Source organism: Nothobranchius furzeri, chromosome 4 (assembly GCF_043380555.1).
Source record: "Nothobranchius furzeri strain GRZ-AD chromosome 4, NfurGRZ-RIMD1, whole genome shotgun sequence".
NCBI classification, from domain to species: Eukaryota; Metazoa; Chordata; class Actinopteri; order Cyprinodontiformes; family Nothobranchiidae; genus Nothobranchius; species Nothobranchius furzeri.
Genome location: NC_091744.1, coordinates 60,673,801 through 60,689,811, shown reverse-complemented (window position 1 = coordinate 60,689,811; position 16,011 = coordinate 60,673,801). Strand labels below are relative to the sequence as shown.

Genomic DNA, 16,011 nt, shown 5'->3' with positions numbered 1-16,011 from the left:
ATGTGCAGAAATGCAGCTGAACTGCCTAGTGCCATGGACAGTATTGTCCAGTTCTGATTACAAATCTCATTTAAATATGTGAATCACTTGTTTAATCAAAACCTTTGCTGTGGACTCTAGTAAGAATGGATGCCTTGTAAGGCACACTCTGGGGAAACAAAGCTCCAGTGCACCAGTTTCAGGAAGTAGAAGTGAGCCATTATTTTCATGACTAATAATCAATAATGCAATTTAGACAATATTTCTTCAGTGTTCTGCACCTTTTAGCGGTTTAAGGAGCTATTTAATGTTGTTCTTTTATAAGGGAAACATTTAGATGACAACGCTCTTCTCTAGAACATTCAGCTGTTTGCACGACACGCGAATGAGTGTGTATGAGTGTGTTTGCAAGTATGCATGTGCATCACCGCCAGCAGGTTTGTCTCAAGTTCAGGAGGCTTTGTTGTTGGTAGGGTTTCCCCAGATTGTCAGTGGCGCTGAGCTCTTGTGATTTTGAAGTTAGGGATGAATCAAAAAAGCCAAAAATGGCCTCATGCTGTCTATGCTAGCATAATAAAGTGGTGGTGGTAGAGGGGGGTGGGGTGTTCAGTTCGGAGTTGGTTTATGAAATTCTGACCTTAGCAGCTCAGCAGAGCTGCATGTCTGCTCCTGTGTGTCTGTCACAAGTGGTGTTGTACCATATTCTGCAGCCATCAGATTCTGTGACTGAACAAAGGGTTGGACCTTAGAATTTTTTATTTATTTTTTATTTTTTTATGTAGCTTGCTTGAACGTTTTTCCATCATCACAGATGATGTCTTTTTCTAAAAAAAAGTTTGTTCAGTTGTTCAGTTTTAGAAGCAAAACTTTCCCCAACTAAATTGATTCGTCTTTAAGGGAAACCCCAAAGGTTTGTAGTTACATAACATAAAAGCGGTTTTATGTAACAATCTATATATTATGTCAAGTTGGTAGAGAGAAGCAAGCTTGAGGTAAGCCTCAGCATCTTCTTACAGCACATGGTTAATGTTTTTCCTCATTGCGCTGTACTTACTGTACATTCCTGAGGTGCTCTGTGGGGTGGAGGATTGTGTGTGTGGGTAGCTGCTAAGCTGGGGAATCTTAGAGGCCACTAATTGCTCGTTGAGGCCATGTTTACTGAGGGAAACGCAGCATTGATGGTTGCTAAAGTTAATAGACTTCAGTGTTTTACTCTTCACCTTTAGCCTTGTGGTTTTTGGAGCAAACTGCAAGCCACATTTAAAAATGATTACAGTGAACTCCAAGGGAAGCTGGAAAGAGACTGGTGGAGCAGAAGAGTCTTTCATGACTATAAAGTATTAAAAAACATAAAATATTATAACAGCAAATCTCATTGCCACAAATCAGTCAGATGCAAAGATTATCTGGACGACAGATTAGCTTTCTGTCTGGTTAGAATAGATCATCACGTTTTTGAGTTTGTGTAATAAAAAAAATCTAGTTGATGAATAGTAGATATGAAAACCGATTGCTGCCCCCGAGTGGCTCAAGGTGTTAGCTTAGGTCTCAGATTACAAACATTTTTCTTTAATTTGGCTGGTTTACCTTTTCAGAAACAGCTAAAGGGATGGTGTCATTTTTAACCAACAAAACCAATATCAGTCTTTTTATGGAGTCACAGAGGCAAATACGGACTAAATTGTGACTACGCCACCAAGCCTAGAGTTAACATTAGTGTGTTATTTTCCATTTAATTATACAACAAATTGTTTTCAGCTACTATTTAAAATTCTCTCTAACAAAATATTGCACATGCTAATTAGATATGGCGAATGCTAATAGCTAGGAATTGATAAATGATATACTACATGTCTGATTTTGTGAAAAAAAAAACATAATGAAACGTGTTTTTATTTGGGTAAACACCTTCCTCAGTTGAAATAAATGCACCGGGGGCAAATGGAGACCCATCCAAGATGGCAGCCTTTTGCACCTACATTACCTAATCACGTGGGTCCACCATATTGGTTGGCAAAAGCATGTAAACAGTGAGCGACACGAGTACTAAGCACAGAGAAAAGAAGCGCCTGTAGTCTTTTTTGATTTTGTCATTGTTGTTGTTGATGTGTTTTGTGATCTTTAGCATTCCTTCAACTAGTTCAAGCCCAGTTCAGTTTTCAGAAGAAGAGCACACCCAGGCTGGGCTCGAGCGGTATTTACAAAAGTTCAGTATTAGCTCAATCAATCAAAGCTTTATTTATAAAGCGCCTTCCGCAACCCTGTCAGGAAGCCCAAAGCGCTTATGAACATTAGCTTATGTTCTCCCTGTGGTTGTTCACTGATGTAAACAAGTTACTGGCTTTGCCAGAATTCACCCCGCTGGATTCATAACATTATGTTATTAACACTGTTTCACTTTACACCAAAGCTGATTAAAATGGCTGTATCCCTACTAGTTTTGTTGCTGGTGGTTTCACCGGTGCAGATGCTGCTCTCACACCGGGATGACCGTGACGCTCATACTAAATAAATAACACAATCTTAACACACGTAATTCTGCACTGGAGTAATATTATTGAAAATAATTATCTCACTTTTCACTACAGCAAACAGCACCGCACATCCTCCATGGTTAAATATCCATCCATCCATTAGGATTATTAATAAGTAGTATAAACAAATCACATTTATCCCGGTGAAATGTATTAACGTTAATCTGACCCGGTAAAACATGTTTGCTGCAAATCTGAAGATACTGTGAGGGTTGCTAGTCCGTTTGATTGATCGCTGCGATTCATCTCTGTCTTTTTTCAAGTTTATTTATGTAGCGCCAAATCACGACAAGAGTCGTCTCAAGGCACTTCACATAATAAACATTCCAATACAGGTCAGTTCATTAAGCCAATCAGAAAAAAGTTTCCTATATAAGGAACCCAGCAAATTGCATCGAGTCACTGACGTCACTGGCTAGTGTCAGTGACTTTACAGCAGTCCTCATACTAAGCAAGCATGCAGTGACAGTGGAGAGGAAAACTCCCTTTTAACAGGAAGTAACCTCCAGAGAATCCTGGCTCAGTATAAGCAGCCATCCACCACGACTCACTGGGGATCGAAAAGACAGAGCAGACACACACGCAGACACACGCACGCACACGTGCGCACACACACACACACACACACACACACACACACACACACCAAGTAATGTTTCTATGGTTACATTGTGATTTCTTAGTAAGATTTCTTTAGTCTCCAACAAAGTTGCGTTTACATCACTGTCTGTTAGTGCAGCCAACCACACAGCAATATTACCATTTCAATGTATAATCAGCTACATAAAATAATACAAACTGGCTTGTTTTGAGTAACTTCACAGGAGTTTAAACGTGTGTAAACGGTCTTTTGCCATCCATCATTGCTAAAGGGGGTGGCCCCATAAGCGGCATGACATCCCGTGCAAAAGGTCAATAGGCAGCGCCAGTCCACGTGGCGTCTACGTAGTAAATGAAACAATTGACAAATAGATAGAAGATGAAGAAGACGAAAATATCTTTTCTATAGCGCCTCTCAAGATAAAAATCACAAGGCGCTTCACAAAAACAAAAAATGTAAAAATGTAAAAAAGAATTTAGAAAATGGTTATAAATATATTTTAAATGAGCAAAAAATAGACAATTGTGATTAAAAATGTAAAGAAAGAGAGAGAGTGAATAGATGAGAAGGAAATCAGTGGATAGCTAGCTTTTGTTTTGGGTAATGTTTGACATGCTAACAGAGAACATTTGAGAGTCTTGTTTTTTTTCTTTAAAAGCAAGACGCTCTCACAGAAAGTCCACCCATCCATTTTGCGCTGCTTATCCGGGGTAGGGTCGCAGGGCAACAGCCTAAGCAGGGAGGCCCAGACTTCCCTCTCCTCAGTAACTTGGGCCAGCTCCTCTGGGAAAATCCCAAGGCGTTCCCTGGCCAGGTGAGAGACTATAGTCCCTCCAGCGTGTCCTGGGTCTACCTTCAGGTTTCCTCCCGGTTGGACGTGCCTGGAAAACCTCACCAGGAAGACGTCCAGGAGGCATCCTGACCAGATGCCCGAGCCACCTCAGCTGGCTCCTCTCGATGTGGAGAAGCAGCGAATCTACTCCGAGCCCCTCCCAGATGACCGAGCTTCTCACCCTATCTCTAAGGGAGAGCCCAGCCACACTGCGGAGAAAACAAATTTTGGCCGCTTGTATCTGCAATCTCGTTCTTTCGGTCACTACCCAAAGCCCATGACCATAGGTGAGGGTAGGAACGTAGATCGACCGGTAAATTGAGAGCTTTGCCTTCTGACTCAGCTCTCTCTTCACCATGACAGACCGGTACAACACCCTCATCACTGTAGATGCAGCACCAATCTGCCTATCGATCTCACGCTCCAGTTTTCCCTCACTCTTGAACAAGACCCCGAGATACTTAAACTCCTCCACTTGGGGCAGGACCTCATCCCTGACCCGGAGAAGGCATTCTACCCTTTTCCTTTTCTTCCTCCCAACCGCAGCTCTCCAGGTCTCACTGTTGTTGCCCACGTGAGCATTAAAGTCCCCCAGCAGAACGAGGGAGTCACCGGAAGGAGCGCTCTCCAGCATCCCCTCCAAGGTCTCCAAAAAGCGTGGGTAGTCTGAAATGTAGTTTGGTGCATAAGCACAGACCACAGACAGAACCCGTCCCCCCACAAGTAGGCGGAGGGAGGCTACCCTCTCATTCACCAGGGTAAACCCCAACGTACAGGCACCAAGATGGGGGGCAACTAGGATGCCCACCCCCTCAGTGGGAGCAACTCCAGAGTGGTAGAAAGCCCAACCCCTTTCAAGGAAGCTGGTTCTGGAGCCAGAGCCATGCGTTGATGTGAGTCCGACTATATCTAGTCGGAACCTCTCAAACTCACACACTAACTCGGGCTCCTTCCCCACCAGAGAGGTGACATTCCATGTGCCAAGAGCCAGCTTCTGTAGCCGAGGATCCGACCACCAAGGTTCCTGCCCTCGACTATCACCCATCACACACTGCACCTGACCCCTTTGGCCCCTCCCACAAGTGGTGAGCCCATGGGAAGAGGGACCCACATTTCCTCTTTGGGCTGTTCCCGGCCGGGCTCCATGGGATATAGCCCGGCCACCAGGAGCTCGCCAACATGCCCCACGTGCCCCGGTGACCCACGTCCAGGCGAGGGAACACAGTTTCCATTTATATTATTCATCATAAGAGGTCTTTGGGCTGCTCTTTGTCTGATCCCTCACCTAGGACCTGTTTGCCATGGGTGACCCTACCAGAGGCATAAAGCCTCAGACAGCTTAGCTCCTAGGATCATTGGGACACTCAAACCCCTCCACCATGGTAAGGTGGCAGCCCAGGGAGATAAACTTTCTCACAGAAAGTTTTAGATTAAATTATTCCCTGTAGTGTTATATTTTTATTTCTGTGGGTTTTTGTGCTTCACATCAACTTTTCATACCTACATGTTGCTGTCACATCTTGGCTTTTGACTGCTCCGTCACACTCGCTGGTGTTCAAACAACAGGACCGGTGTGGTAATTGCAGGCCGAAAGGAATAATTACATATTATTTCATGGTCAGGCCTTTGAGTCTAAAACAAGGCCTTCTGCAGGTTATTTGAGATGACTTGAGCCTTTTCATATTTTTTTTTCCAAGTGTGACATTTAAATCCCAGGTGGATGGAACCAGACTTTCCTGTCTGGAGTTTTGTTTAACATAGTGAAGCTATTATGGAAATTGTGTCTGGACCATTCATTGCTGTTGTTACAGCTACTTTATTCCCTGTGGAACACATGCTCGGTGTCCTAAAGTATGGGTTTGTATTTCATTGTGTTATTTATTATTTTTTTCTTTTTCTTTAGGTTACAACGTTGTGGTGCGGATCCCAGCTGGAGCCACCAATATTGATATCAAACAAGTCAGCTACTCTGGAAAACCAGAAGACGACAACTACCTCGGTGAGTGTTGCTTTGGGCTGTCATTACCCTTCATAACACCCATGTATCACCACTTAGTGACCTGGATCTAGGGGGCACCAATATAACAAGATGGCCTGAGCAGTAAATGTGTGTATAACAGTAAGGAACTGTTGTTTATAACACGTTAACAGTATATGAAGAAAATGTCAGGTTCGTTGGCAGATCTGAAGCGTGACTGAGAGGATCTGTTGCCCAGACGCGGAGTGATGGAAATAACCAGCGTGGTTATCTCCTGAAGGTTTAGTTTGAAGGTTTAGAGGGCTGGTAAGCCTGGAGACTCGATACAAAGTCTGGTGAGAGCGATGACTGAGCAATGAATGAAACGCCGGCACTTCCTTAAGTAGTGTCGGTGTGATGACGTCAGCCGCCACGTTGGTGGCAGGAATGATTGGAATGAAGTCAGCGGGAGGAGTTTGTGACACAAAACATGGAAACCAGGAGAATACATGTATCATTTGTTCTTTGTATTTTCAATTGAAAAGAAAAAAAAAATCAAAAACGAAAAATAGATTTGTTTTTTTTTCTTATTTATTTTTAAAACAGGTTCAATAAAACAAAAACAAAACTAGAACTGCAAGCAGTTATCAACGGGTTCCAAGCCATCCAGAGCCAGTCCCCCACCCAGCCCCACCCAGCCCCACCCAGCCCCGCCCTCGCCATTCCTCATGAGGACCCGCCCCAACAACAGTTCTCCTGCCGGCATCCCGTCAGCACACTTTCACCTGCGCAGTAAAACGAATACTCGGGGTAACTCATTGAACCTTTTACACAGCCTATACCAATATCTTTCATAGGCATGGCTGTCTTCTCAATCCATATAATAATCCAGTTCCATCATGAAAGTTTTAAAAAGCCTGGAAATTTAGTCATTTAAGTAATGTGTTTCATGGGACAGCAGTAGCTCGAGAGGTGGAGCGAGTTTTCCATTAATCGAAAGGTTGCAGGTTTGATCCCGACTCTGACCAGCAAATGCTGCCTTGCCTCTCAGTGCAAAGAACAGCTGTGGGTACATTGTATCTCATTCCCACCAGTGTGTGTTTGTGTGTATGAATGGGTGAAAGACTTGAATGGCCCCGTGCCCGCCCTCTCCATTCATCACGTCGCAAAGCCCCTAAAACACGTTCTCCTGCCGGCGTCCTGTCAGCTTTCTAAACCGGCAGAATTAAATGAATACTCAGGAAATCTCCTTGAACCTTTTGCACAGCCTATAGGAAAATCTTTCATAGGCATCGATAAAATCTAAATTCCTATTATATTCCAGTTCCATCGTTTAATTTTTAAAGATCTTGGAGATTTAGTCAATTAAGTCATGTACTGCATGTGACAACAGTAGCTCGGGAGTTGGAGTGGGTTTTCCAGTAATCGGAAGGTTGAAGGTTTGATCCAATCTCTGACCAGAGAATACTGCCTTGCCTCTTAGTGCGCCCCAGGGTAGCTGTGGCTACATTGTAGCTCACTCCCACTAGTGTGTGACTGTGTGTGTGAATGGCTGAAAGACTGTGTTAAGCGCCTTGGAGGGTTGTAGAACTCTACTAAGGCGCTATACAAATACAGGCAATTTACCATTTCATGCATGGGAACATTTGTACAAAAATCTCAAAATATTCCCAGATTACCTTTGTGATGTGAGACTCCTGCTTATATATTTATAAGGATCATAAATGTTACATTTTTCTTACAATAAAATAATATTTGCATTAGTGGCTGTCCAATAAAAATAAGTCCATGTGTTTCATAAACCACCTAAGAGTGAACTCTGTGCCAAATTTCAAGAAGATTGTTATTCGGAATTGGCGCTACAACTACTGGCTTAAAATGCATTTTTGTAAATATAAAGAGCAAACCTCTTTGTGGAGCTGCAGTTTTTGTGATATGAACTCAAGGCTACACAGATAACACAACCTAAAAATATTTGCCTCTTACATGCAAATAATGATTTTTAGGAAGTTTTTCAAATTTGAAATTTGAAACGAAGCCACGCCCACTTTGATCGATCATTACCATATTGATAGTGTAGTCCTAAGACTCTATACTGATGACAACCACTAAGTTTCACGCAGATCCATTTAGCCAGTTCAGCAGTATAAATTGTTCCTATTTATAGTGCCCTCTATTGTTGAATCAAGCTGAAAATCAACATATACACTTGAATTGACCTTGGATACGGTTGTTTTGAAAAGCTTTGAAAAACGTCAACATCTTTTAAAGTTATACTAAAAAAAGTTTTCATTTCAAAAAAATTATTTAAAAAGTTATTTTTCCAAAAATAAATAAAACATGAAAAATCCGTCCAGATCGTTTGGTCAGCTTCTCTTCCCCTCATGTCAGGCAAAGTTTTGATTTGATTGTGTTTGAATTAAATTCAATTCAATTCAATTCAATTCAAAAATTCTTTATTAATCCCAGAGGGAAATTGATTGCTGTAGTAGCTCAGAATAATGATAATAATAATCAAGTCATCAAAGAGTTATTGTATTTGACGGCCAGGAGGAGTTAACAAAAGTACATTTGACTTACTATGCAATTTTCTACAAATTTGCATAAGGTTAAATATTTTTTCAAAATACTCATCTAAATTTGACTGACTCAATGAACATACAGTACAGGATGAGATCATTTGTTTTTTTAACTGAAAAAAGGGTGAAAAAATGCCAAAAATATGTTTTAGGTACAACAGTGCCACCTATTGGACTAAATTCTAAAATTTCTCTGTGATTGTAGATAATAATGTTATAGATCTGAACTGTAAATTACTGTATAGAATATATATTTTTCAAGAGTAAAAGGGCGAAAAAAATTTAAAGCCTATAAGTCACACCCACTTTTAATCTTTTTCAAAATATAGCTGAGGGTCCGAAGATAAACAGCTGTGCCAAGTTCTGTGGAAATCCATCGAGCCGCTTCACTGAAACAAACTTTTTGATTCTTCGGCGCCCCCTATTGGTGAATCAAACCAAAATTAAGTATATCTGGCTTACACCTCATACTTTGTAAAAGTCTAAAATCTCATTATCTAAACCTAAAAAATAGTGGAGATATCATCAATTAAAATGTGTGCTAGCTAGCGCACTGAATTTGACATGGTGTCATTAGCCCAATTTTCTATATTTCCGCATTTTTCTTCATCACAACGACTTAGCTTAGTCTATAGATCATATGTACAAAGTTTGAAGTTGATTCGACAAAAATTGACAGATTGGTGATTAAAACTAAGTTTAGAATTTTTTTCGACTAGCAAGGCGGAAATGGGCGTGGCCAATACAAAATCATGCAAAATCGTCCAAGGATCATGCACATATAAAGTTTGTGACTGTAGGGCCTATGTTTTGGGAGCTAGTAGCTAGTAGAAACTCACTGACCTTCTCAATAGCGCCGCCTAGGTGACTCTGGGTACAAATTTTGTATTTTCTATCAGACTGCCATGTCAGATTTTTTCTGGTATTTTCTGGCTCCTGCGCCCATATGGAATTAGCGGAGAAGAATAATGCCAGAAAAATAATAAATAATGAAAAATCCGTAGAAAAACAACAGGGCTCCCTGCCCGTTGGGCTTGGAACCCTAAGAGAGTTATACTCTGCCTTTGGGGGCACCATTGCTCTAAGCCTGACAACATTATATTATTAAGAAATTATTATACTTTTTGCTTTATTACAGCACCAGTAAAGCTTCCTGTGCACAGATTATTAAGAATGCTTGTTTCCGCTGTGAGATTAGACGATAGGATCAATGAAAATAAGTTTGTCAAGGACACCATGAAACTTTCAGAGGATCCACAAATAGTGGCTTTCACGTGGTTTTGTTGCTGACAGATTTTTGTGAGTTTAGAAAATTTCTTTGTCTGACAATATTAGTTAGAACATGTCAGTAAAGTCTGAGGTGTTTTTACAAACACTGAGCGCACCAACGACAGTGTTGGGAGTAACGCGGTACAAAAGTAATAAATTACAGTAATGCATTGCTTTTTGCTGTAATGTGTAATGTAAGGCATTACAGGGAAAGAAAATGGTAATATTTACTGGGTACAATTGTCAGTAACGCGGTAATTACAATGCATTTTTAAACCCAGAATCAAGATATGGGTTTCCAAAAAATTCTAATTGCGGGAAGCCTGAAGAAAGATCCAGTATCTACATATATTACGTAATTTATGGACTCAGCTTTGCAGGCATTCAATGAGCAGAGAGGACGCAGCGGTAATGGCTCATATACTCCAGCTGCGTCCTGTTATATTCACAAGATCGCGCCACCAAAACAAAGTTATTCGTTTGCGATCGTTTATATCAGCCCATATTTTCTGGTACTTCATGTACTTTTCAACTGAGTTCATAATCTGCGCCCCGGGGATTCCAACTCATTGCTGCTGGAGCACAGCGCATATTAAGCTTTTTTTTTTGTGTGTGTTTGGTAATCCCTTTGGCTAATTAGTTAGAAAGTAGGAAATCTAGGAAACAGTTTTTCTGGAAGGCGGAGAAAACATGCAGCATGCAGGAAGGTTAGAGAGAGAAAGGGCAGGAAATTATTCAAATAAAATCAAGAAAACAAAACAAAGTGCTTGAAAAAAAAGTAGGTAGATTTATCCCCAATACACATTTTTACCAGTGAAAAGCAATAATATATAAGCATTTAATATGTATACATGTGATAGAATCAGATCACCCCAGAAGTCAGTCCCACATCCAGGGCCGTATCAAGGCATTTAAGGACCAAGGTAAATATAGGCTTGGAGCCCCCACCACCTCACTCCCTGCTCAGATGGCCCTATAAGATGGCAGCGTGCTGAGAGTACAGATTGTTGTTGCTTTTATTTAATAAACAATAATTTTAAAGCACCGTTATTATATCTGACTGTTTTTAACAACAATCCTAGCTCAGACACCACATCACTTTCCACATATGTCATGAGCTCACTGAGCGTCAGATTACCAGATTCATATTGAAGTTGTTTTGGTGAAAGTAGCTTAAAGTAATGCAAAAGTAGTGAAATGCCTTACATTTTAAAATCACTAATATTGTAATGTAATGAATTACTTTAAAATGAGGGTAGCAAGTAATAAATAATGCATTACAGTTTTGAAGTAACTTGCCCAACACTGACTAACGATCAGCGCTCTGCTGCGTCAGTGAGGTGAAACACCTCAGGCATGATTAAAAGAGTAGCAGAGGATATAAACAGAAATGAACGATTGTGTGTTAATAATAATGTTTTGTTGCACCACTTTGAGAATGTACTGTGCGACCGACGCAGCGAGCGCACCAACGATCAGCGCTCTGCGTCTTCTCCACTCATAAGAATTCCCGCTTAGAGCAATGGTGCCCCCAAAGTCAGAGAATCGCTTTTTGTTGTTGTTGTTGTTGTTTGTTTTATTGAACCCATTTAAAAAACAAACAAACAAAAAAATATCTATTTTCCTTTTTTTTTTTTTCAATCGAAAATACAAAGAATGAATCATACACGGATTCAGGGGTCCATGTGGGTTGGTTGGGAAAGCAAATGGAGTGTCAGCCACTGAAAGATGAATGAGGCAGCAATAAGTTCTAATTAAAGGCAGGTGGAGCCCAGGGTTTTTGAAAGCAGAGATTGCAGTGTGTGTGTGTGTGTGTGTGTGTGTGTGTGTGTGTGTGTGTGTGTGTGCACGCATGCATGCGTGAGCATGTTTAATCTCTTGCGGTGAATTCAATCAACAGCAACAAAATAATCTCCCTGAAGGAGGTGCAGGTTCAAGTCAGGTTTGAAACCATTTCAGCTCAATTTTCTGAGGGACACATCTGGCCAATCTTCATCTACACACAGCTATTAGGGGGTCCACCCCTGGTTTGGTATATGGAACATTCTGCCACAAGTTTCACTTTAGCAGGAATATTATGTAGAATATTTTAATTACTGTACACTCTCTTGACAAATTTGCTATTCCTGTAGGAAGATGTGAGGATTTTATCAGTTCTAAGGTCAAATATGAGAATCAAACAAGCTGAAATGTTCTCCAGAATCTCTAGTTTTGTATCAAGTGGGTTATAAAACTCTAAAACCAAATCAGTAAATAATCCAAATTGCTTTTTAATTCGGCTTCCCTCATGTGAACTCATACGTGCTATTGTTTTCTAATTTTCCTTTTTTTCTTCATTTTTAGAAATACAGGTCTTCCCTGAGGGGATTTGTTTTTATTTGTATTTAATTTTAATGCGGTTTTTGCTTTTAGGAGGCACTGCAGGTTTGTGGGAAGGATCCTTCTGGTTTCAGATAAAATGGTATGTGTGTGCAAAGCAAGGGCGTCAGTTTGTTTCCAGAATTGCTGGGGACAATAACCATACACTTGAGTGGGGTTTAAAAATTGCTGGGGACAATAAAGTAGGCTAGCACAGGGGTCGGCGGCTCTGGAGCCGCATGCGGCTCTTCCATCCATCTGATGCGGCTCTGTGTTTGTAAAATAATGAATGGATATTTAAATAAAATGCTTTATATTTTACTGCATTAATTTTACATCTGTATGCCAATTCTAAATGTAAAGATTGTCTGCGTAAACCTGAACAGGTCCAACCTGGTCTTACTGTGAGACCGGGTTGACGCGTCACGCTTGTGCGTAATCATAGGCGCTTTATTAGCTGAAGACGATGTGAGATTCTGGGATTCTCCTCAGACAGCTCCTGGATGTGTCGCCACATTGGAGACGGGAACAAGCGCTATTCAGCCAAAGTTTCATCATCAGGGAACATTTTCTAAGTGACGAGTCTCTCTGAGAGACCGGGTTTGGAAAACACTCGCTTCAGTGGGAGGAACCTTCCCACATGCGCTCTGGTTCTCTGGGTGGCTCTGGGGTTAATCAAGTTTAATTGTTTCTCTTTGCAACAATCTTCACAAGAAGGCAAAACAGTTAAACGGCAGGTTACATATATTTCCATTTGACTGTTTATTTTGACAGATGAACTCAAGGATGTTGCTTGGTTTGAAAGAATTACCCCCACGCACACTGATGCACATGGATGAGCTGACATTTTAATCGTTAACGCACATCGCGGAGGTAAAATATTCCCATCAGAACATCAGAGCTTTATACTGGACACTGTGTTCAGCGCGGCTCGGAGCGCCCACGGTGGACAGTGAGCTGAAGATCTGAGGGGTTCGCAGCGCAGCGCAGAACCATGGTGCATGCAATGATTTCCTCCCACTGAAGCGGTCTGGAAACCCGGTCTCTCTGAGGGATGTGTCACTTGGAAAAATGTTCTTTTTATGAAATTATGAAACTGGCTGAACAGCGCTTGTTCCCGTCTCTAATATGGAGACGCATGATGCGTAGAGACATTTGATCACGCACAAAGTTCGTGTGGAGCAGAAGCGGTCGGGCCACGGCAGGTGAAATGTTCCTAGCCTACATGAAGGGAAACTGTTTAATTGTAACATTAATATGTTACTGGACACGCTGGTCTGGTTGGTTAGACCAGTGTTTGAAGTGGAAAACACACACACACACACACACACACACACACACACCAATTAAAATATATGCTGATAGCATGGACTAGAAGACAGGTGATGGTTTACGTATTTAAATGATGATCAGGCTGCTGTAAAATGTAATCTCCATCCACATCCAGACAGAATCATCCTCTATTCTGTCTCTATTTGCTCTGCTCTTGTCTGGGCTGATCAGCTGATGGTGCACCTAACTAGCGGCTGATGCACATTTTACGCATTTGGAGAGGTGGGCTGGATGCTGTGCGTTTACTGGAAGATGGTTAACGCACGGGTGTAGACTAAATATTAATGACAAATGAATGAAAATTAAATTGTGAGTTTTTACTTCATATTTTATAAATAAAAAGGACGGGGGAACACATTTATGACGTCTTTTTAAACGAAATTTTCTAGCGCGACCTGCCTGCTTCACTTAAGTCACTGCTTATTAAGGTCCGTCCAGAATTACTGTGGGAAACGGGTAATAATGGCTCTTTGATGGGAATAGGTTGCCGACCCCTGGATAAGATCTGAGCTGGTAAAACAAAAATCCTCATCAGCAGGCGTTTTTGAAAGTGGGGGGGACACAGCTGCCAATCACAAATTTTGCCGGGGACATGTCCCCGGCGTCCCCGGTTAAAATGACGCCTATGGTGCAAAGTGTTCTACTTAGTCATGACAGCTGGATCACTGTCGGTTGGCATCCATCAACATGCAGGGCATAACGTAAACTAAGTGTGATCAAGAGGCTAAATGAAACACTTAACATAGAGAGATGTGCCTGGTGCTTATTTTGACTTTTTTTCTTCAGAGAGCTGTTTGCATTGCAGTGTCAGTCATGCAGGTTCACTTCAGTCCTGTGCCACCCATGGACACTCCCAGGACATTTTGATAAGAGTGGCCAGATGAGGCCAAAGTAAATTTTTTAGTGGCCCACCAAAATTGTCCTTGTGGTAACTCTGTCAGAATTTAGCAGTCCTGTGGGCAAACATGCCTTATTGATGCTAGAAGTCAGAGGAGAATGGGCCGACTGATTCAAGCTGATAGAAGAGCAACTTTGACTGAAATAACCACTCGTTACAACCGAGGAATGCAGCAAAGCATTTGTAAAGCCACAACACGCACAGCCTTGAGGCGGATGGGCTACAACAGCAGAAGACCCCACTGGGTACCACTCAACTGCATTACAAATAGAAAAGAGGCTAAAATTTGTTCCAGCTCACAAAAATTGGACAGTTGAAGACTGGAAAATGTTGCCTGGTCTGATGAGTCTCGATTTCTTTTGAGACATTCAAACAATAGAGTCAGAATTTGGCGTAAACAGAATGAGAACATGGATCCATCATGCCTGGTTACCACTGTGCAGGCTGGTGTCATGGTGTGGGGGATGTTTTCTTGGCACACTTTAGGCCCCTTAGTGCCAACTGGGCATCATTTAAATGCCACGAGCTACCTGAGCATTGTTTCTGACCATGTCCATCCCTTCATGACCACCATGTACCCATCCTCTGATGGCTACTTCCAGCAGGATAATGCACCATGTCACAAAGCTCCAATCATTTCAAACTGGTTTCTTGAACATGGCAATGAGTTCATTGTACTACAACGATCCACACAGTCACCAGATCTCAACCCGATAGAGCATCTTTGGGATGTGGTGGAACGGGAGCCTCGTGCCCTGGATGTGCATCCCACGAATCTCCATCAACTGCAAGATGCCATCCTATCAATATGGGCCAACATTTCTAAAGAAGGCTTTCAGCACCTTGTTGAATCAATGCCACGTAGAATGAAGGCAGTTCTGAAGGTGAAAGAGGGTCAAACACCGTATTAGTATGGTGTTCCTAATAATCCTTTAGGAGAGTATATATACATAATGATGATCTTTTTTAACTCATTAATTGTATACATTTTACTGGGTTTTATATTTGTCTTGAATAAACAAGATGAATTTATGGTTTGAGTGAACATTAATATTCTTTATTAATGCTTGTCTAGCCTGGGGGGCAGCAATTTTCTAAGGGTGGCCATGGCCACCCTTGGCCATCCCTTGGCGGCGCCACTGGTGCCACCACCACTTTAGAGTGATGGCTTTGCAAATATGTTTTTTTTTCTCTCTCCCTCAAATAAATGCCTGCTTGACCACAGGAGAACTATTAGAACTAATTTTCTTTATGCTTGGAATGAAACATTTTTACTTCTACTTATCTTCCTTTCATGTTGTCACCAGTTTTTTTCTCTAAGGTGTTGTAGTGACGTTGTGGGCAATCTGAAACAACATAACATGAAAGGCTGCGTTTCCATTTTATGTCCAGACAATTTTTATTTCTCTTTGTATTTCTTGGCTTTATTATATACCTTCTCTGCATTTCTGTCTCTCATAATATTCCAACCAGGTTTGTGGGTTTTTACAAAATGCTACAAAGTACTTAATATGCTAAGAAATGTTTAAACCATTTCTTAAAAGAATGCAATCTCTTGCCATCCTTTTACGTTTTAAACTAACACCATATTATTTTGAGATATGATGGTGCTGTATCTGGTCGGGTAGAAATTGAAAATAGTATTGTGTTGCTAATGACTCTCAACTACTGA

General features: G+C 41.4%; 1 protein-coding gene across 2 annotated transcripts in view; it reads left to right on the top strand.

The window, feature by feature from the left end:
* Window positions 1-16,011, top strand: part of LOC107388497 (A disintegrin and metalloproteinase with thrombospondin motifs 20) — a 135,466-nt gene that overhangs the window by 63,474 nt on the left and 55,981 nt on the right. For both annotated transcript variants that reach the window (XM_054732877.2, XM_054732878.2), the window contains one exon: window positions 5,850-5,945. In XM_054732877.2, coding sequence (XP_054588852.1) covers window positions 5,850-5,945 — 96 coding nt within the window. The remainder of the gene's footprint in view (window positions 1-5,849; window positions 5,946-16,011) is intronic.